The sequence below is a fragment of the Ciconia boyciana genome, chromosome 2, assembly GCF_034638445.1.
Source record: "Ciconia boyciana chromosome 2, ASM3463844v1, whole genome shotgun sequence".
Taxonomy (NCBI): Eukaryota; Metazoa; Chordata; class Aves; order Ciconiiformes; family Ciconiidae; genus Ciconia; species Ciconia boyciana.
This window is the reverse complement of record NC_132935.1, coordinates 56,958,778-56,980,092: the sequence shown is the minus strand read 5'-3', so window position 1 is coordinate 56,980,092 and position 21,315 is coordinate 56,958,778. Positions and strand designations below refer to the sequence as shown.

The 21,315-nt window shown below is 36.7% G+C and overlaps 1 protein-coding gene across 3 annotated transcripts in view; it reads right to left on the bottom strand.

The window, feature by feature from the left end:
• Positions 1 to 1,465: 1,465 nt before the first annotated feature.
• Positions 1,466 to 21,315, bottom strand: part of ANKRD12 (ankyrin repeat domain 12) — a 69,320-nt gene continuing 49,470 nt past the window's right edge. For all 3 annotated transcript variants that reach the window (XM_072852733.1, XM_072852735.1, XM_072852736.1), the window contains 5 exons: positions 15,164 to 19,863; positions 7,842 to 7,940; positions 6,062 to 6,205; positions 3,046 to 3,141; positions 1,466 to 2,727 (listed from right to left, as the gene is read on the bottom strand). In XM_072852733.1, coding sequence (XP_072708834.1) covers positions 2,542 to 2,727; positions 3,046 to 3,141; positions 6,062 to 6,205; positions 7,842 to 7,940; positions 15,164 to 19,863 — 5,225 coding nt within the window. In that variant the 3' untranslated portion in view covers positions 1,466 to 2,541. The remainder of the gene's footprint in view (positions 2,728 to 3,045; positions 3,142 to 6,061; positions 6,206 to 7,841; positions 7,941 to 15,163; positions 19,864 to 21,315) is intronic.

Below are 21,315 nucleotides of genomic sequence, written 5' to 3'. Positions count from 1 at the left end.
CTGTTTCACAGACCCCGATAATAGGATATCATCTCTCCTTTGTAAAGAAAACGCAGGCTAACCCTACGAAACATCTGCCTTCAGATCTCCTTATAAGATAGGATACTGCCAAAATATTTTCAAATTATCACAAAGATGTTTCTGCTGATACTTCCGGAGGATGAACTTTGTTTTACAGTATACACACTTGAACCCCCCTTCCTCCCAGCCCTGTGAGACCCGTGGGGCTGTTGTGCTGCCATGCGGGGCGCAGAACTGCCATGGCACCCCAACGCTGCCCTGCTCCCTGGTTTGTGTTACAGCTGGTGCTCCGGCAGACTCTGACACCCTCGCTTTCTCTAAGCACACACCGAGGTACCACTGTGTGACTGCACCAAGCTCCAGCTGTAAATCTGCCCAGTTGTCTCCTCCATCCCAAGTATTTTTGTCACCCACTTCTTGCCTAACACAGCCAACTGTCCTCCAACCCAGTTTATCTTTTCTGTTCTTTATGAAACACTCTTAATTATTCATCTCCCATACTTCGAAAACTCTATATTAGGTTCTCCCACTTCCAGATACATGTTACTTTTTATTACTCTAAGTATCTGATGGAAGTAAACTCATACCCACTTACTAGTTGTTAATACCCTGCAGCTTTATCCATTTTTTCCTTGTCTTTTTCAGCAGGTAATACAGATTTCTGTATTATTTTAAAATTTTACAGCTACTTGCAGAATAATATTTTACTTTCAGAAAAATATCACATTTGCATTTCCTCAGCAGATGTTCAATTCTGAGTGATGTTAGGAAGATACTCCTATATAAAAGCAGGAACAACTTCTCCTTCCACAGGTACCTAACAAATTAAAAGCGGAAAAAAGAGTTACAGGGCAGGAAGTACATATTAATTGGTTTTACTATGCTTGAGTTACTATTACTTTAGTCTTGATTGGAACTAGCAGTGATGTGCACATGGGAAGCAGCCTACTGTCCATACAGTCTCTTGTTCAATGCGCGTTTGCTCTCCATTGCAAGAAGGGTACCTTCAAGAAATGAACTTGCGTTCATACAAGCAGAAGGAAGAAGTACTCTGTAGTCATTCACCTAGTAATTAAAAATCAGTTCAAACCAAGTACTTTAAATCTCTTTTCCGGGGAACCAGGTCTCTTGCCAAAGCCCCATTTCTTTCAGAAGTAATTTCACAGACATCAGATCCCAAGCGTTCTTGAATAATTTATGGACTAGAGGGTAACAAGTCTTTTTCATGAATATCTGTAACCTCCTACTAATAAATAATTAACTGCTCATTAACAGTACTAAGAATAAAAAAAGTTAAATTTCACAACACAGGAATTTTTTTTTTTTTTTTTTTTTTTTTAAGTTTCATCGAGCCTCCTTACGTATTTCAGGAATGCTAAGATTTGATATAGCAAGTGTTACAATATTAAGAAATGCCAACAAATAACATGACCAATAAAATTTATTAAACATTATATTTACAACTATTTACATATCCTTCCATAGATTAATATTAAAATAGACAATATACAATTTAAGAATTTTCATTCAAAGGCATTTTGTTGGAAAAAATAGGCTCTATTACGAGACCACCATATAAGAGCAAAAGGTTTTTTTTTTGTTTTACACAAAAATATTTTCAGTATAGTAAGTCATAGGTATGGCATTACAACAGCAGACTAAAATGAAATATGATTTTGTAAATATTACAATTGTTTAGGTATCAGTTATTGAAGTAAAGGAGTTAAGAGTTCCGTGAAGCATGCAATACAGTTCAGTTTCAATTCTTTTACAGTTATGGTGATGAAACAAGCAGCTAAATCAAACACATGCCATACAAAAAAGAACTGCCAACCAGGAACACACTACACTTAATAAAAACTACAACTTTGGTCCAATAAAACATTAGACAAAAACAGTTTTACAGTTAAAATATCTATTTTATACAGGTTTGAACATTAATTACAAGACTATTTACATTTGCACAATATGTATAAAATAAATTATTTAAAAATGAAGACAATATTACATCTTTTTCCAAAAAGAAAACTGTACAGTAATTTACAAAATATAATAAGATTAATAGACTATTTTCCTCCAAGTCTTACATTTTCTTCCACAGGCTTTTTCATCATTTTTCTGTGGGAGTTCAACTGTTACCGAAGTTTCATAATACCAAGCTTTATAGCAGATTTTAAGTATAATTTGGTTTTTGGTGGCTGGTTTAGTTATTAACAGCTTCCAGCGCTGTTAACTCACCATGTTTCGTCATCTTTTTCAGCAATAAGCTCTAAAGCTATAGGAAATTTTAAAATACAGATAATAGCATTTACTAGGAAACCGGTTTTAAAATTAGCATCCATCTTCTGCATTTGAACAAGAGCCCGTGCCACACTTCTCTGAAGGAACACGTGAATTATTGAGAAAGGTAGTATTCCACAGAATTAAGTGCTCTGTCTTAAAAGAAAAATACCTTTGTGTATCACTGCACTTCAATTTCTAGTTGTCCAAGGGAAAGGGTGAGCCAAAAGATGCTAGTCGTCATATTGGCGTCAATTCAAAGTCATCATTAACATCAACAAGAGGAACATAAAACTCCTGAATTTCATAAATGCTGATAGATTTGTATGTAGCAGGATCAAGTTCTTGTAGTTTAAGCTGCCACTCCAGTCTCTGTACCGCATTTAAAGCCGCTGCTTCATGCTGCTGCCTCATCAAAAGGCACGTCTATTGTAAAATTGAGAAAGAAGTCATTTCAGTATTTGAAAAAAATATTGCAACGAGTTTGAAAATAGAAAAAAATAACTAGGAGCCTCTCTGGTGGTAGTAAATAATTTCCCCACTATGTATTTAGAAATTTGCAGATTATTCCACTAAGCTATATAGCAACAAAGCTTAGTTTTTTATACTGCTAGACCCTCCTTTATGTTGCCCTTAAAACCTCTACAATAGCCTATGATATTGCATACAAATCTACTATTTATTCATCTCCTCTTCGTAGTGACATTAGAGGTTTGGTTATTTAAGTGGAAAGGTGAAATGTACCTTTAATTTGTCAAACTTATCATCAACGTCCTGTAACCACGACATAAACTGTCTTGCATTAAATCGATCCCTCACTGATGTTTTGCTGTCATCAGCCTGCAAAAAAAAATTTCATTCAAGCTGTAAGTTATTTGATGATTCAGTCTTAAACATACTTTAAAACATAAAACCTACTTTGTGGGACCTTCATAAACAATGCTTCAGATGGAAAAATAAACTCTGAGTCAAAATATCAACGTATATATGAGCAATGTATATATGTTGAGCACCACTTTCACTGTGAGCCAGCTGCTCACTAAAAATGGGTATTTTCAGATTCCCTCAAGCTATTTACTATACTCTATTTTTGAAATATAGAGTAGGAGGCTTAAAGATTTATGCCTTAAAGTCTTAATCAGTACAAGGCAGATCCTTCCACAAAATTGCTGTATCTTTGTTCTCTTTAAAATTCAGTAAAAATTTAAATGAATATTCCCTTGGGAAAAGCAAAAAAAAAAAAATTAAAAAAGGAAAACTTAAGCAGCCTGACTTAACTGGCTACACAAAAGTATTCAAAAGCAATAATAAAAAAACCTTATTTTTACCATCAAAATCCCCAAAAGGAGATTAAAAAAAAGTAAGCACACATGTCTTGATGTCCTGCTCAATGAAATAATTTAAAAAAACAACAAAAAACCCAAAAAACCCTATTTAATAAGAATCTGGAATGTCACATCTGCCCATCATGAGAAACTAGATACTCTACAGACAGTCCTAAAGCCAGACTATGCCAATTTAACATTTAAATAATAATCACTAAATAGAACAAGCTGCTGTTACTTTTTTGGGGGGGCGGAAAAGAGACACTATAGGAATTTGTACACTGTAGCAATGGGCAAGAACAGGAAAAAACCTGCAAAATCTGAAATCTCTAGAAAATAGCTGAGATTTCAGATATCAAGGACAGCTGAACAGGCTGGTTCTAGAAAGAGCCCTCAACAACACTGATTTATAACGCTGAACTGTAGGCATTTAGGTGAGCTGTGACCAGCTAACAGTCTGTTCACCAGAAACTGGGCCTTTTTCCTCCCCCATCTTTGGTTTGGCCCATATGACTGCAGAGTACGGTTCTCAAGCTCTGCCCAACATGTGTGGCCGTAAAGCCAAGCCTCCAAGGACTCAGAAATCACATAAAAACAGTTCTGAGGTGGTCATTTTCATGCAAAATAAACTGAATCTTTGCTTACAAATCTTTTCCAGCTATTTGCTCAAATACAAGAAAAATTTCATCAGAAATATTTCTTCAATGTAGAACAAAATTAAGAGGGTACCCAAGAGGGTAACAGGGAAGTGGCAGAGTGCATTACAAGAGAATGGTTTCTTATGCATCTACATTCTCCCCATGAAGCAAATTTAAATCAAAGCATCAAGTTGGTAGTTTAAAACATTGATTTCAATTATAATAAAAAATATAATACGTTGTTGAACATTATGTGCAGTATTATAATTTTCTAAGGAAAATTACCACAGACAAACACAAAGCTGTTGAGGTAGTGAAGGGGAAGAAGAGGCATTTTACTACTACTGTTATTACATAGATGGTCAAAAACCTGCAATACCGGGGGGGGGAACCACAACAACTTATCCCCCAATAATTCCCCCAACAAAATTCTCCTTTTCACAGAATTCAAATACAGAATCAGCTTATTTAAAATAAATTTAAAATGTTAACTATAAAAATGCAGTTATATGCATAACTCGGATGTATCTCAAATTTCTAAAAAGCTCAGGGCCTCTACATTGGGGCAGAAAAAAAAGCAAAGGATGTTCTGAACTTCAGAACTAACAATGGTGATATTTGAACTGTTAACAGAAGAGGAAAATCTCATTTTTGCCCTATCAGTTAGATTTACTAAGGAAATGATGATTTATAAATTTGTTGGCATAAAGCTTAAAATGGGAGAACAATACAGTCTCCATAAAGCTGCTATCTCCTGCTGAATCACCTCGTTGTGCATAGCTCTAGTTCTTTAAAGATAGTGAAAAAAATGTAATAACAGACTGAGGAAACACTGGAAGCTGTAATAATTCTATAAGGGGCTCCAGGACTAAAGTAGAATTCCACATATATCGGAAATGTAGGTGTTTCATTTTAAAATGCCTAACATCCAATGCATCACTTTTATTACATCCGTAACATCAAATTTCTTCCTTGTATTATGTGCTCCTCAGTCACTGAAACAGGTTCTGAATGCTGTTTCCATTTTTGTTAGCAGATCTGTTCACAAAATACCAATACCATGAAATGATATTCTGTTAGAGATATGGCTGCAGCAAACCTGAGTGGTAGTCCATAAAAGGTATGCAGATTATAAAGTATATTGCTCATTTCAGGTTTTAATCAGGAACTAAATTCCAACATTGAACACGTAAATAACATGGCGCATGTACGTAACACAGAGCTTGAGGTGATTTTGAAAAAAATAATTTCATCTGGTAGCATTCAACATTTCACTGTTGGTCATCTGTTTTTTATGGAACGGTTCTAATGACTGCCTTATAGAGAGGAGAAAAGTATTATGTGAATATCTCCACAAAACATTTCCAAATTTCATGAACCAATCTCATCACTTCACACACTACTGCATTCTGATTCTCTGGACAAGTGACAAAAATGATGTTATTTTGTTGTTGTTGTAGCTACATTTGTAGCTATTTCAAAATATGTTCTGATTGAAATTTGTTTTAATAAAAACCAGCAATGTTCTCATTTTATCCTTCCCATAATTTCTGGAGGTGAAAGAAAACCACACATGATACAAACCAGAAAAACAGTGCACATATACCCATATCTTCTTGTTATTGTACACCCAAACGAGGCCTAATCAAAGTAACAATCTATAATGTGCAAAATCTTAATACCAGACAAATGAATGACAATTTCAGTATGGGAAATTTCAGAATTCTCTCCAAACACCCCTTTCGAGTCAAGCTAGAAAGACCTTTTTGTCTGAAATTCTGAAATACTTCTCTTTACCTGAGCATCCAGAGGCACATTATAAACCTCAGCATCCAGCAGAACAGTGCAGGCACTGAATGGTAGTGTTTGATTAGCTAGCGTTCTTGCTGCTCGATAATGAACACGTAGAACTTCTTGTTCGTTAGAAACAATAAGCTTTTCCTAATTGAATAACATATAAATATACAGTTGGTAAATTAAGCATTTCAGTTTGATTCATAACAATGTCCTTTTTTTAAACATTTCTTTGTAGGGCTTACACTTTTGAACACTGTGAGAAATGGGCTGGTGCAGCGAGGAGCGGTTGTTCATCTAATCGAATCCAAGATTTCAATTTAATGATGCAAAGAGTGTTCCCTGAATGTCAGAACTGAAAACACCTTCTCCCCCACCACCACTGCTGGATGAATGTCATGCCCAGATCTTCCACTTAGTGCTACTGAGGCAAGTTCTGGTTAATGAAGGTGAAAGATGAAAGGTACAAGGAGCATAGGGTTGGGATATAGGTTTGGAGTCTCGACTGTATTAAGATTTTTGCCACGTGCTTGTCATGCCAGGCACAATGGCCAAGCAAACTGAAGCAGAAATATAATTTGGAGGACAATTTAAATAATTTTTAATTTAAAAAAAATTTTTTTTTTTAAACAACATGCAGAAACTCCACAAATCCACAGCTGGACAAAGATTCTTTCCTGAACTGAGGAAAGAAAATATAGCTCACTTGGCCAAACTTAACTTAAAGTTGTATAAAGTGGATTTGATTTGAAGAACAGTCTATTTGAGCAAAATAACTAAAATATGCAGAATTTTATAAGACATAAAAGAATGTCTGTGTGTGTTTACTGCTCTGCAACATAATGGCTTTAATTTTTATCAAAAGAAAAGAAGGTGAATTATAAAAAGTTTGGAAAACAGAAAAAGCAGCATCTTTCCTTTGGTTACAACTAATTTATTTTCAGTCAGAACTTGAACCATTTTTACATTCTTTGTGCTTGTTATTTTATACCTAGCTTTACACTGAAATACTGAATTCAAGTAACGCTTCTCCCTCAGCTGGTTTGTTAAGCCACATTGAAATCAATTTAATAAAAAAACCTACCACATTGGGTTTTAATGAGCCAGCTGCTTCTATAACTGTGGAAACACACTGAAGATACATTCTGCATGAGAAAGGGGTCCTGCCTGTGTCCACAAGCAATCTGGCTCACAATACTGACAAGACATCTAAATCTAGGCTGCCAAGGAAAAAGGTTTGGACAACCTAAAAATAAAGAATACTCTTAAACCAGGAATATTTTGTCAATTTCTGTGTTCAAATTCAGGGAAGCCTACAGATGTAGTTCTAACATAATTTCAGGCAGTTTTTGCAAGCGGAATATTGCAAATAGCGTTTTAGTCTTAGAGCCACATGTGTCTTCTACCAATACAGAATTTACTCTTGCTTCAATTCTTTTAACTCAGTCAATTTGGTTCTGAAGTCTACAACCATTATTAGCTTTCAAAACTAGAGCCTGCAGCTTTCTTCCCACTCCCTACTGCCCCTGCGAAAAATGCGGGCCACATCTTAGAGCAATTAACAGGAAAAAGCTGCTGTCTTACTGACTTAAGTAGTCTGCTAACAGTTGTCCAAGCCATTTTTTTTGTATTTACAAGTTTCTCCAATTCATAAATTTGGATAGAAGGCGGATTACTTCTAAAGCATTGTTAAATTGAGCAAAATATAGTCTATCCATTGAAAAAGAAAAAACCCTAAAGCTTAAAGTTGGGAAATAAAAAAAATAAATTACTTTAGTCTTACCCTTTCAATACTGTGCTGTAAACGTAGTTTCATCCTTACAACCTCCTGTTGTTTAAATAGTTCCTTAAGTGGGTCTGACAGTGAGGGAGGTGGTGTAATCTGTGGAAAAAGTTTTATAAATAGTATAGTGAATATGTATTTAACATATGTTTAACATTGCCTGTATGATTTGAGCCTTTATTTAAAAAACAACATAAGCACGGTATTTTTTAGGGAAAATACGAGAGTTTTGTACATTCCGTTGATTATGTGATTTCAATCCATTAGCAATAAAAGGTTTTAAGGATTCTTTACCGTAAAGTTAATAAACCCGACTGAAATGGCATTTCAAAACTGTTTAGTGCTTTTAACCAGTCATTGTCAGCATGCCATAGCTGTTCTTTAAAAGGGCTATACATTAGAAAACAGTAAAAATACAACTTGCTTTCAATTTTAAAGACTTTTTAAAGCACGACTGTTCATTTTGAGAAGTTAAAAACTGCCTAGCCAAATACAAGAGCAAAGTAAGAAAAAGAAAAATATTGCTAAAAAAATAAGTCACTTATATACCTATACAATGTCACTGCCATTTTATATGGCACCAACCATATTCCTAATCTTACAATCATGCAGAACACAGGCAAGCACAAAAAGTACACTAGAGCCCCAGGCAGTGGCTTGGAAAAGTGATTCCTCCTGCCAGTTATTCAATTAAGTTTTTTTAAAAGCTTATGCCAAAAAAAAAAAAAAAAAAGATGAGCTATCAACACTGTTATTGATTGGCTGTACTCTAAACATTTTGCATTTTTAGTCATTTATAGTAAACAACCAGTATTACTGTCCTGACTGAGCTGTATGACAAACACTGAAAAGACACCTGGAGCCCTCAATGGCCACTGCAGAAATCAGATGTTTCTTGAGAAGTAACTAATAAACATCTTGAGATTTTTAAGGCTCCACCCAAAGTTTACTTTTCTCTATGCAAGTTCTGTCTGACAGTTCAGCACAGTTTTTAACAACTGCTAGATTTAAGAGCATTGATATTGCTTTGGAAAGACTCATCAAAACTAAATGAAATATTGCTTACTACCACTGATACTCAGAAACAACAGCTGAAATACATACCTACAGGTATTATACTCTACCTTATACCTAACACAAACACATAGACATAAATAATTCTATTCAATAATATGGATCCTGCAATTGTCAAGAAATAATAAATCCATTATGAAAATATGGACACATTGCGTTACTAGTATTAGTTGCACACCTATACACTCCAGTAACAAAGTGATTTATCTACCAAAAGTTATTCAATTATTGTTATCTTGGAAAATTATTTCAGGACAATTTTTTCCTCAACTGGAAGTTAGCCAGTGTCTTTGGAATTAAAGAATGTATTGAATAACTAACTGTGGTTCATTCCTTAAGTTATTATTTTGTATAAAATTATATTCAGCTCCTTCAAGTTTCAAACTACTAAGCAAGATACACTTCACTTCTCTCAATGAAAACGGTTTGGCTCCCAAACCAGTGAGTAACGTTTATGGCATATGTCATTTTGTATAAGTCATCAGTATTAAAAACAAACACATGCAACACAAAACCCAAACCACAAACACCTACTGGAATAATCTGTCTCAATCATAATGGATTTCAGCGTGTTTAAGTTCAGGCTGAGATATACTGCAGTCTCGTTTCGCCTGGAAACTTTGCATTCAGGGCACAGTACAACAGTGCTGTCAAAGTCTTTCCATAAAATAAGACAAGATGCTTGTAGTAACACCAAGCTTTTATTTAATTAATTTTACTAAACCCAAAAAGATCTCTCAAAAATCTCAGTGCTTTTGTTAATAGAGAAGCACACACCATAAGAGGCAAGGTAAACATCTGTCTATAAATATTCTTTGAGTTTATGCAGCTAAGTTATCCAGAAATAAATTTCAGAGCCGGTGAGCATCCACATCACCTGAGCAATTTCAAATGTTTTTATAAAAAGTTATTCCTTTAAAATTTATAAACCGTTTAATTTTGCAACAGAAATAAGAATCAACGCCATAGGAAATAACCGGCAAGGACTTCATTATCTCAGCGGCGAACTTGTGTGGGCTTTTATTTGCACCTAGAAGAGAACTCTGCCTCTGCGAAGCTGCTGTTACACGGCAGCTTTTCTTCAAAGTCTTTTTCAGACCCCAGTACTCTTTTATCAGGTTACCGCTTTTGCCGATCGGCCACGCAGGCATTTTCTAACCAACGTCTACAACGAGCACGGCCGTTCCACCCCCGCGGCAGCCGCCGCGCCGCGCCGCCCGCGCCACCGCCGCTGAGCCCGGCGGGACAGAGGCCTCCCAAGCGACAGAGGGCGCCCTAGGGCTGCGAGCGGGCGGGCGGACGGCGGGCGCGCCCCCCGCCGGCAGCAGGTAGGGCCGCCGGGCCGGGGGCGCTGCCGGGCCGGGGGCGACACACAGCCACTGCCACAGCCACACACAGCGCGACATCCCCCCCCCCGAGGATGAGGGTCTCTCAACGGCAATAACTGTGGCCTTCCAACCAAGGCGGGGCCCCCGAATGCCCCCAGAGCCATGCTGCGCGAGCACGAAGCGCTAGCAGCACCCAAGGCTGCCTGTGCGGAACGGGTTTTTATGATCCCAGAGGTCACTACTGCCTCTGGGTAAATTTATAAACATTTCAGTCCAGTCAGCCCTATACTGTCTTCCGAAACATAAAGCTAAGTACAGGACTGAAATTGTTTACGTTAATTTCTGAAGTTATGGATTTTTTTCCTCTCTTCTTAGAAACACGGGAGGAAAGAGCCTCACATCCTTAAAGTCTGCAAACAGGATTAGAGTCATCTCACACCACCTGCTGCAAATCCCAACTTGTGAACCAGCACTGGATTTGGACAAAGGAAATAAACTTTCTGGTCTCAAAGGAAACTGAAGTTAAAGCTTTCAAGGCAAGAACAGCCAGAGGAGCCTCTTGGATCTTCTAGTCAAAGCGATGGTTAGTAAAGAGACCATAAAAAGCGTATAGGGAAAATACAAACATGTCATGTTGGACTTGCAAGAACAGAGCATGAAACCGAATGCCACAAGGAAAAGGTGACCTCAGTTTCTTCTGTAAACAAAATACATTATCAAACTAGTTTCTTAAGGGCCCAGACTCCGTACAGAAAAGAGGGAAACTAAGAAGCCCTTCCTTCTCGAGCGTTCTTTAATTCCAGTCTGAGAAACTACCCAGAAAAGCTAGACAGAACTCAGCCTTTCACCTCCTTGCTCTGCTTCACTAGAAGGCAGCCATCGGAACAGGTTTGTTCGGTAATAGCTAAGGTTCAAGACATACACTCACCACCTCCAACACACGAAAATAAATTAATAAAGTTTATTCCATGCCTTGCATCCTTCGTAACAACTACAACAAGAACACCAACTTTTCACTCTATAAACCTTCAATCCTCATTTGTGCCCATTACAAAAAAGAGCAACACTTAAAGTAACTCAGATTCACACATACACAGAATTTCTGCAATTATTTTCACACATCCCTATTTATCTCCCCTTGCCCATACCACCCAAATCGACTGGCCTGCTCCATTGCTATAATATTTCATGCATTTAGGAAGCAAGTTTCTGGTAGCACCACTAAAATAAGCTTTTGCCACTGAAGTTTCTACAGCAATGCCAGAGAGATTGGACAGAATCCCTGTTACTAGAAACATGTCTAGATAGCCATCGCAAGCTGGGAATGAATCATCTTGCTATCTCTTCTCAAGAGGCAGTACAGATAAAGATGACTGAACCCCGCAGAACATACTGATGTAGCAATCTGAAAGGCAACATAGCTAAGTACAGTTTAAATTTACTCTGTTAGAAGATTCAAGATTTGTTTCCTTCTGTTTTGAACTGACCTGATGTCTCCTATCTCATGTTTTGTATCTGCATTGGTGAGAGGGAAGCCACAATTCATACGTGACTATCCTTACAGCCTTAGGTGATACGGGTCATAAATTACAGTATATAAACAAGGCTGTGGAAATCAAACTTAAGCACACCATCTCCTGGTTCCCACCTACAGGATGTCTGAAGTTCATCAGATAAACTATAGTGCATCATTAAAATTCCAATGCAGAGAACACAAACCATTCCGAGTCCCAGAGTGTCAGAGCTAAATATGTTGTCTTCACGTAGCCCTTCACACAGTGATATCTAAAATACAGGAATAATTTAAGAAAGAGTATCTACTTTCATGTAGCCTATGTAAATTATTGAGGCAAAAATCAGGTTAACAGAGAATCATTAAAGAACCACCTAAGGAAAAACTTAAAAAAACAATCCCAACAGAGAGGTCATTTTACAGTTGCATATTAAATTACACATTATATGCATAACAACATGTACATGTTATTAATATTCTACAGTTGTAGAGAGAGTAGGCATAAGCCTTATTTTCACATTGTTGGACAATGTGTGCACTACATAAACTTTAATTTCTGAGCATGAAACGATCTCTGGTTTAGCACTACTCCTTTTGATGGTCTTTGTAATGGGAACTATTATGAATGTGACTTTCAATGGTGACAAACTAAAATTATTAGATTGTATACACAAGCAAGCTCTGCGAAGAAGTTACATCTGAATTGTTATCTTTTTTCTGGAAAGAAACATGAGAAATTTTATCAAAATTTATATTTACACAAATGACAATAATTAAACAAAGCATTTAGCTGTACTGTAGATGATTTTTTCAGACAAACAAAACTAAAATGTTTAAAATATCTCCCTCTTAAGATTACAACTCATTACACTTTCTTACACTTTTACGCCTAATGGAAATAAACACCAATTTCCTAATCATTTGTTTTAGCTTCTCAGCATTTTTTTCCTTCCCTTTTGCTCCTACCAACATGGAATAAAAAGCTTCACCTCTTCTTTCCACAACTGTAGAAGATTAACAGTACCATGAAAGCATATACAAAACAAGTAACAGTTTAAAACATCAGTATCACCAGAAGACATACGTGTAGGGAAGCAACTCAGAAATCTACATGAGATAAAAATCAATAACTAATCCTTCAAGCACATATTCACATTTTTTAGAGGTGGTTTTTTTTTTTCAACAAGTAATTAAAAGCCATGAGAATGGGGAGTAAGCATTCATCTCTGATATTTACTGAACATAAGTTACCCAAGAATTTGCACTGCTCAACTACCTGTATTTATTCTTATGAACTGCAGAGTCCCTATTATCACAGCAAGAGAGTCAGGAAGGAAGTATGAGGCAATGCTTTAATACCAAGTCAATAACCCTCCCTTTCTTATAGTGCCTACACACATTACCATTTGCAACAGAGAAATGAATTCTATTGCTCAGGTAGAAGATGGGCTAGGGAAAAATATATGCTGTGCTTCTCCACTTTCCGCTTATCCCAAATTAAGCACTGAAGTGTGATGCCAAATCAGTAAGTTGTAGCTTAGAAACAGTATGTACTTGACTAGCAGCTGCTATAAAAAAACCAAAAAATCTCTTTACTTCTGGTGATAAAGATATATTATAGAAGCTGCAACAGCTACTGAGAAAGTTTTCTAGACTGGGGAAGCTGACAGCCTGGTACATTGTAGCAAAGCTTACTATACATCCTAGTTCACTTACAGACCAAATAAAAGGGTCATCTTACCTACATCTTTCCTCAGACTATAATTAACTAATTTCAAAGAACTGTGGTCACCATCAAACAAGAGAGAACTCGCTTAACATTAGAGGATACACATATTAATTCTCTTGGGCAGACATACGGGGCATAGTGGAAAAATGAGAGGAAACAGCTTATATGGGGATTATGACTACCTCTGGAATGAACTAAACGCAACTTTTACAATTTACTTTTATATATTAAATTTGTGTTCATCGCTTAATCAAAAGAATCTTCAAACTCTATGGGAAAGACCTAAGGCATCTTCTCAAGTAGGGGCAAGTTATCTTAAATGAGTTGACGTAGTAGTCCATTCAGAAATACAGAGGCTGAAGACTGGATGCTTGGCTTGTGCATATGAGATTTCATACACACAAACAAGTCAGTTTAGTAGGCATTTTTGCCATTCAAGGATTAAGATATTCTGCCCATTCCTCCTAAACTCAGACTCTTCCTTAACTTGACACATCTTAAGTAATGGGCATACAATCAAATACTACTGAATTCTGACATTATCAAGCTACTCTGTCAGCCAAACAACTGCTTTAGGAAATCAAATATGTGGTCTCAGCCTATTCCAGCTATTACATGTATTAACTTAAACCATTCAAACAGGTTTAAGGTAATATGTTTCACCTCAGAACCAGAGCAATTTACGTGGATCAGATAACAGGTGGAAAACTATAAAACCTCCTTCTACTCCCAGGAGTAACAGTACTTCAAGGCAGCTAGCAGAAAGCCCTGAATGCAGAACATTTTAGGTCTCCCCCCCCCTCCACTCACATAGAACACAATAAGCACAAAATCAGATGTGCTGAGGAGCAAAGAAAGGAAGTACAATTCAGGTGCTACCATGATTATGCTGACATCAAAAGAGAGACCAGCGGCAACCATGTTATTGTGAGACACCTGGAGGGGCACCTCCACAGCAAATAGTAATATTAACTGCACTTGGGCCAATTATGTTCTGCATTGCATAGACCTCCTTCACAGCTGTCATCAGGAATATGCCCATGTCAGAACTACAGAGAGCTTAGAACTAAACAAGTGTCCCTGAACTATGGATGTTCTTCAGTGAAAAGGAAAATAACTTCACATTATTAAATAAAATCCAGAACACTTTAAATTGATGGATTACAAAAGCCAGAACACAGAAGATTACATGTTGCTCTTGAGAGTATTAAGGAGAAACTGAGATAGCTAGCAGGCACCCTCCTACTTGAAACATTTGGTGATGGACTTAATATTTTGAAGCACTGCACATCCACCCTCCCTCCAAATGAAACAGCTTTGAATAATTAGTTTTAACCAAATTATTGCCAGCAGAAATTCGGAGAAGCTCTCAACAACTGACTTCACTTTTGAAAAGGTAGGCTTTACGGTAGTAAATACTTTGAAATATAATATTTGTCTGTGTGCCTTTTACAGGTGTCATACGTGATGGTTTGTCTTGTAATGACTGTGAAACCACTGTTTATATTTCCACTGAATGGGGCTTTTAAATATGACATTACTAGTCAATATTAATTTGACATATGTCAACTTACTATTCTCAGCACAAGTATTCAAAGCAAGTTAGGAAGAATATGAAAGTTACAAAACCAAAACATGCCTTTCATTGTACTGTATATTTAAAGACCATGACACTTACAGTTGGGATGCATATCTTGCTCAAGGGATTGCCATCCAGTAGGTATGAGCCATTGAAGGTCACATATTCATCATAATACTGAGGTGCCTGAGGAATAACACTGCACAGTAATTTACGCTTCTCTTCTATTTTTTTTCTTATGTGTAAGTACTCAAAATACGGGTTTGCTCTCTCAGAACTGTATGGCTGAATCTCTTCAAGTTTCAAAGAATCAACAATAGCTGCCAGCGACTGCTGGGTTTTCTCCTTAGCTTGCAGTAAAGAAGGGTTCACCTGCACAGGCTGAGGCACACGTGACACCTTTCTTTTACGTGGATGATGTATCTGAGCATCATCCTCTTCAGTTAATCTAATCCTTGCTTTCATAGATGCTGACGATTCAGACTCTTTTTCTGATGTCTGCATGCAGCCAACAGGATTCTGCTTACCCTGGTTAGCAAGCATATTTGCTCTGTTCCTTGTGATTCTTTGAGGTACTTCTTGCTGTTCCACCTTCTGATCCTCAGCAATTTCTTCTTCTAGTTTAACTATTTGGCTGTATTTATGCACCTCTTCCTGTGTAATCTGTTGTGAACTATTTTCCAAATTAGATAAAGAGGAGTACTGTGGTGGATCATCTGTCAACACATTTTCTCTGTCTGCAGTGCAGGGTTTTTTATTAGCCGATTCGTTCGTAATTCCCTTTGACATTCCTGAACTTAGTTCACAGGGATCAGCATCAGCTTTACTATCAACATGCACTGAAACCAGCTTTTCTCGTTGGCCTTTTTCATTTCTAATGTCTGAAGCATCTGCTGTGTTACTATCCACTTCACTCTGAGCATTCTTACAAACAAGTTTATTGAATGTGTACAAATTTACGTTTAATTGTGAACTGCTATCACTTTCAGGAATATCTTTTTCTAATGGTACTGTAGGTAAATCATTCACCCTTTCATAGCTCTGTGAAATATCCTTCACAGAGCTCTCAGAATATACAGCAATGGGTGCATCAGCCTTCTTAATGTTTGAAGGGAAGAAAGCATTTTCCATCTCTCTGGTACTAGTAGCACCTGTATCCAAAGCAGAAGTTGTAGTTTGAACAAGATTTTGTTGTTGTACAAATGATGAATCTTGACTGCTAATGCCTGGTAAAGAAACATGTTTAGACACATCCGGGAGTGGCTGGATAGGTAAAGAACAAGGCGACTGTGAAGGCAAAACTGATGCAGATTCTTGAGAACTGGAATTTCCCTTGATTTCAGCATGCTGAGGCAAAAATTCAGATACTTGTTGCTCTTTTAACGTCCTGTTTTCAGAATTATGCATTGCTATAACACTGTTCGTATCTTGCTCTGATACACCATAACCTGAGCTGTTAAACTCATTGTTTAATGAATTAAGTCTGTCAAAAGGCACATCCCACGGTTTGGTTTGCTGAGTCACACCACTTTGACTACACGGCTCTAAATGCATATTATAGTCTTCTGAAGGGCTCATCTGAGCAATATTTTTAATGGTACTTGTACCTGTTGTTGCCTGCTTGTTGCTAGCAGCTCCATTCAAAGATGATGTAAAGTTTGACTGCAAACCAGACACACTACTTTGAAAATCTCTTTCAAGCATGCTACATGGTAGTTCTGGTTTAGGAGAAGTGCTAGTGTAAGTCTGAACTGATGGCAGAGCATTCTGATTATTTTCTTCTGATATTTGAGGCTGTTTGCTGTGTTCAGAAACAGCAGCAGGCATGCTGCATCTTCGAACCTCTACAACAGGTCTACACTCATTTAAAACCAGTTTAACATCTTCAACAGATGCTGATCTAATGTACGCTGGTGGAAGCCTGTTTGCAAAAGGTGGCTTAATGCGATCTGGCAACTCGGCAAGACCATCGGTCTCTTTTTCAAGAAGGGCTGGTGATTTGGCACTTGCCAAAAATGGTGATTGTGAAAAAGACATTTGGGAATCAGAACCTTCTAGCATAAAGTCTGAGTCATATTCGATTACAGGCCTTGGAGTAGTTACTGTGGTATGGCAAGAATCCTCAGAGCTTGCAACTGAAACCATGGACACTGATCTGGAGCTCAGACCTGTCTTTTCACTTTCTGATTTGGGGGATCTGTTTAAATTATCTAAAACCAAGGAAGGCTTTATAACATTGACACTTCTTGTATCTACTGATTGCGATCTACTACTTGTAGCGTCTTTCTGCTGTTTTTCCTTCATGCAAACATCTGGCAACTCTGAGCTTTTTGAACGAATCAGTTCTTTGCTTTTTACTTCAGCTAATGAGTGTTTTGGTTTTTCTTTCATCTTGTTAAGTTCTAAACAAGTGCGGTTTCTTAAACGTTCCTTCTCTTTCTGTTTTATTTTTTCTTTATGTTTTCTATGCCACTGCTCTATTTCCAGATCTTTAAGGCTAAGCATTCTTTCAAAACTAGTTTGCATTAAATCATCGTTGACTAATCTTTTTTCTTTAGGTCGAGCATCCTTTGCTGCAGGAGCTAGTTTAGGCTTAAGTTTCTCCTGTTCAAGTTTTAGTTTAAGTAAACTACTTTGATGCAGTTTATCTTTATGCTTGTCTCTCTCTTTGTACCGGTCTATATCTTTATCTTTTTTATCTTTCTCTCTACCATCTGGAGTTTTCAACAAATCATCTTTTGGTTTTTCCTTCAAAGATGACAGTTTGTCATGCACTGTTTTAGTACTTTCCATAATACTGCATCTCCTTTCCTCTTGCATGTGTTTTGAGTTTGCTACTGTTGACATCTCCTTGTCTTTGGATTTGTCTTTTTTTTCGAGTTCCTTTTCTTTGTCTTTAGTTCTATTTTTTTCTGATTTAGAATATTCAGATTCTTTTTCAGACTGTTTGACTTTTCTTTCAGTACAGTGTTTTTCTTTGCTTTCAGCCCAATGTCTGTCTTTATCAGCCTTTTCTTTATCATGTTTCTTATCAATTTTTTCTTTATTTCTTTCTTTGTCATCAAGTTTTTTAAGAGTACTCATGCTTTTTATTTTGTCATTGTCCTTATGGCATCTTTCTGCTTGCTGGAAATTTGGCTTCTCTTTTACTTTCTCTATATTTTCATTTACTTCTGCTTTTTCTTTCTCTGTCTTGTATTCATGTTTTACCTTTTTCTCTTTTTCTCCATTTTTTCTTTCTATCTTTTCAACATCTTTTTCTTTGGCTGAGGTTCGCTTTTCAGTCTTTTCTTTATTTTCCTTTAAATTCTTTTCCTGCTTTTCAGTATCTGTTTCTTTTTCTATTAAATGCATGCTGGCTGCCTCATCTTTAACACCAAAGCAGAACAATTCCATTTCTTTATCTGCAAGCATAGTTTCTTTTTCTTCTTTTGTATCTTTTAGTTTTTCATCCTTGAGAAACTTCTCGTTTTCCTTTCTGTTCTTCTCTTTCTCTCTCTCCTCTTTAGCATTTCTCTCTTTCTGGAACTGTCTCTCCTTAACTAACTTATCTTCTTTTGCCACAGCTTTTTCTAGCTTTGATTTTCTATCTGAAGAAAGAGATTCATGTTCTATATTTAACAATATATCTTCATTTTCATCACTTTTGAAAAAGTTCTCTTTCCAAAATTCTCTGTCAAACTCAATACTTCTTTGAACCTCTTTAACATTATCTTTATGTTTATGTTTTTCCTTTTCCCCATCCTGTTCCTTTTTGTGCTTGTCCTTTTCTCTTTCTTTGTGCCTTAATTTATGCTTTTTAAGTGTTTTACCTTCCTTGTCAATCTTTCTCAGAGTATACTCTGAATTCTCAAATGTTGAGCTATTATCTTCCTCTTTAATTTTAGGACTAGATTTTTCACCAAATTCTAAGTTAAAATCTTTCTGATGATGCTTGCTTTTTTCTTTATGCTTGCAAGATTTGCCACTAGAACTTTCTACTAGATATTCAGAATCAGTGTTGTGATCATACCGAACTAATTCGGATTGTAAAGTTATTTCAGAACCTCCTGGTGACAAGCAAGTTTTGGTGTTTTCTTGCTTTAATGGTGTTGACTGCTTTTCACTTAATCCACAGGGATGCTTCGGAGATTTGCCAGCAGTGATATGAAATAGATGTAAAGGAGCATCTTCTTTTGGGGTGAAAGACTTCTTAAAGGTTTCTTCCTCTTTAGTTTTATCTAAAGAATCTAATCCAGAAGTAGCTATATTTGTTACTCTAGCATTTTCTTTTTCTTGCTTTAGTTCTTGATTCTCTTTATTTTTGCTCTGATTTTTTACTTTCCTTTTAACTTTGCCTTTTTGCTTGTGTTCATTTGTAACTATATATTCTTTCTTCAATCTTACATCAGAATTTGGTGTCTCTGAAATAGAGCAAGGAGAGACTATCTTCTTGTCCTGAAGTATTTCTTCATCTGAACTTTCAGAACTTGAATACAGAACTCTAGATGGTTTCTGCTTTTTGCTTTTAAATGATTTTGAAAAGACAACTTTTTCTTGTTTCACAAATAAGCTGTTCTTTTCAACTTCAGTCTCATCCTCTTTCCTTAGGTCTTTTCTAAGAATATGTCTGTCATCGATCATTTTTTTCATTTCATCTTCATCATCATCTTTAAACTCATACTCATCAAGAGCAGATGGAAGTGGTGCCTTACTAGGGACCATTTGTTTGCTGTCATTGGCTACAGAGTCCTTTTCTGCTTCTGAATCAACATTCCCCTCTACACTGGAAGGATTTACAGATGGAGCTTCTTCAGAATCTAGAGTAAGAAAACCAAAAATTAGGTGAATACTGATGGGACATTCTTCCCATTTCAGTTCAGGACAAAATAGTTCAGTTCAGCAGTCATACTGCTATACAAATGAAAAAAGAAAAAAACCACTCAAAACACACAATAAACCTTCTCACTAGAATTAAGCTTTTTAAGAGAAAACAAGAGGTCATGAAGCCAAAGTACTCCCCACACTTTACAGCTGTCACTCAGGTATGTAAAAATATTAATTAGCATTTATATACCAATCTAATAAAAGCAATGCACTTTAACTTTTGTAAACCTCATCTATTGTGCATAATTCCTGCATAACCCAGCTCTTTCTCAAGGACATCTTGCTATGATGACTCATTCCTGTAGGAATTCATCAGCTCTTTTGCTCTCTAACAACTAAACTATGTTCCTCCACATGAACTATTTAGTCATGTTTCAACAGCAGATGATCTTTTATTCTTAAAAGACAAAGAACTCCTCATGTAAAGAAATTCCCTCATGAATCTTTATGCACCTGATATGGACAGCCTAAAGTAGACTATGCTATAATTCAGTGCAACTGGTCTCTGCTATACGAGTGCATAGCATGGAACAAGTATGTTGTACTGGATGTCTTGGACTTGCAAGTACAAAATGGAAACCTCTCAACTGTTCCTAAAATTATATTTTAGGAAACATACGGGGTGTTATCACCACCTGATCATACGAAAATCTAGAACTCAAAAATCTTTAAAAAGTATTTCTGGATGTATTGTTCCCTCCAAATAAGGTTCTAAGTCAAGCCTCTTCAGCTGAATCTATCAGTTTGCTTTTTAAAAATAACTGACTATTGTTATATTCGGTACCATGGACTAGAGATTTGACATACTGAATACAAAGTAACAGAAGAATTTGAAATAAGTGTAAGGAAAGTGATGAAGCAGTTTCAATGCATTAAAAGCTTGAATGAGAAAAAAAAGTATGTTCTGCTGCAAGATTCCCCCTCATTTCCAGTAGGATCTTCTGTGGACCAACTGCTGGTACACAATGGTTAAGACATACCTTGCCAGCAGGCTTCTCACCTACTTTGTATTCAAAAACACAGTATTAATAAAATAAATCCCGGAAGTCCCTGTTATCTTCTACATTATCTGTAGCATCCAGAACATACTACTAGTTCTGTGTGATCAGCTTTTTATATATTCCACCCCCCCACCCATATGTACATGCCATCATCTTCCTGCCTTAACTCTAACCACTCCTTGTAGCTTGTCTGTGCCTTCCCTTCACCCTTTTCCTGCAAGGTAGTTGCTGCTTCTCTCTTCCGTGTCCCTATTTGCTTTGCTTTTAATAGTCTTTCCCCATTCCAAACACAGACAGCTTACTCCTTAATGACCAAAGGTAAAACAATGGAAGTACAGGAGATGGATCACCTATTCTTTAAGCCTGACTCCTTGAGAACCTGCA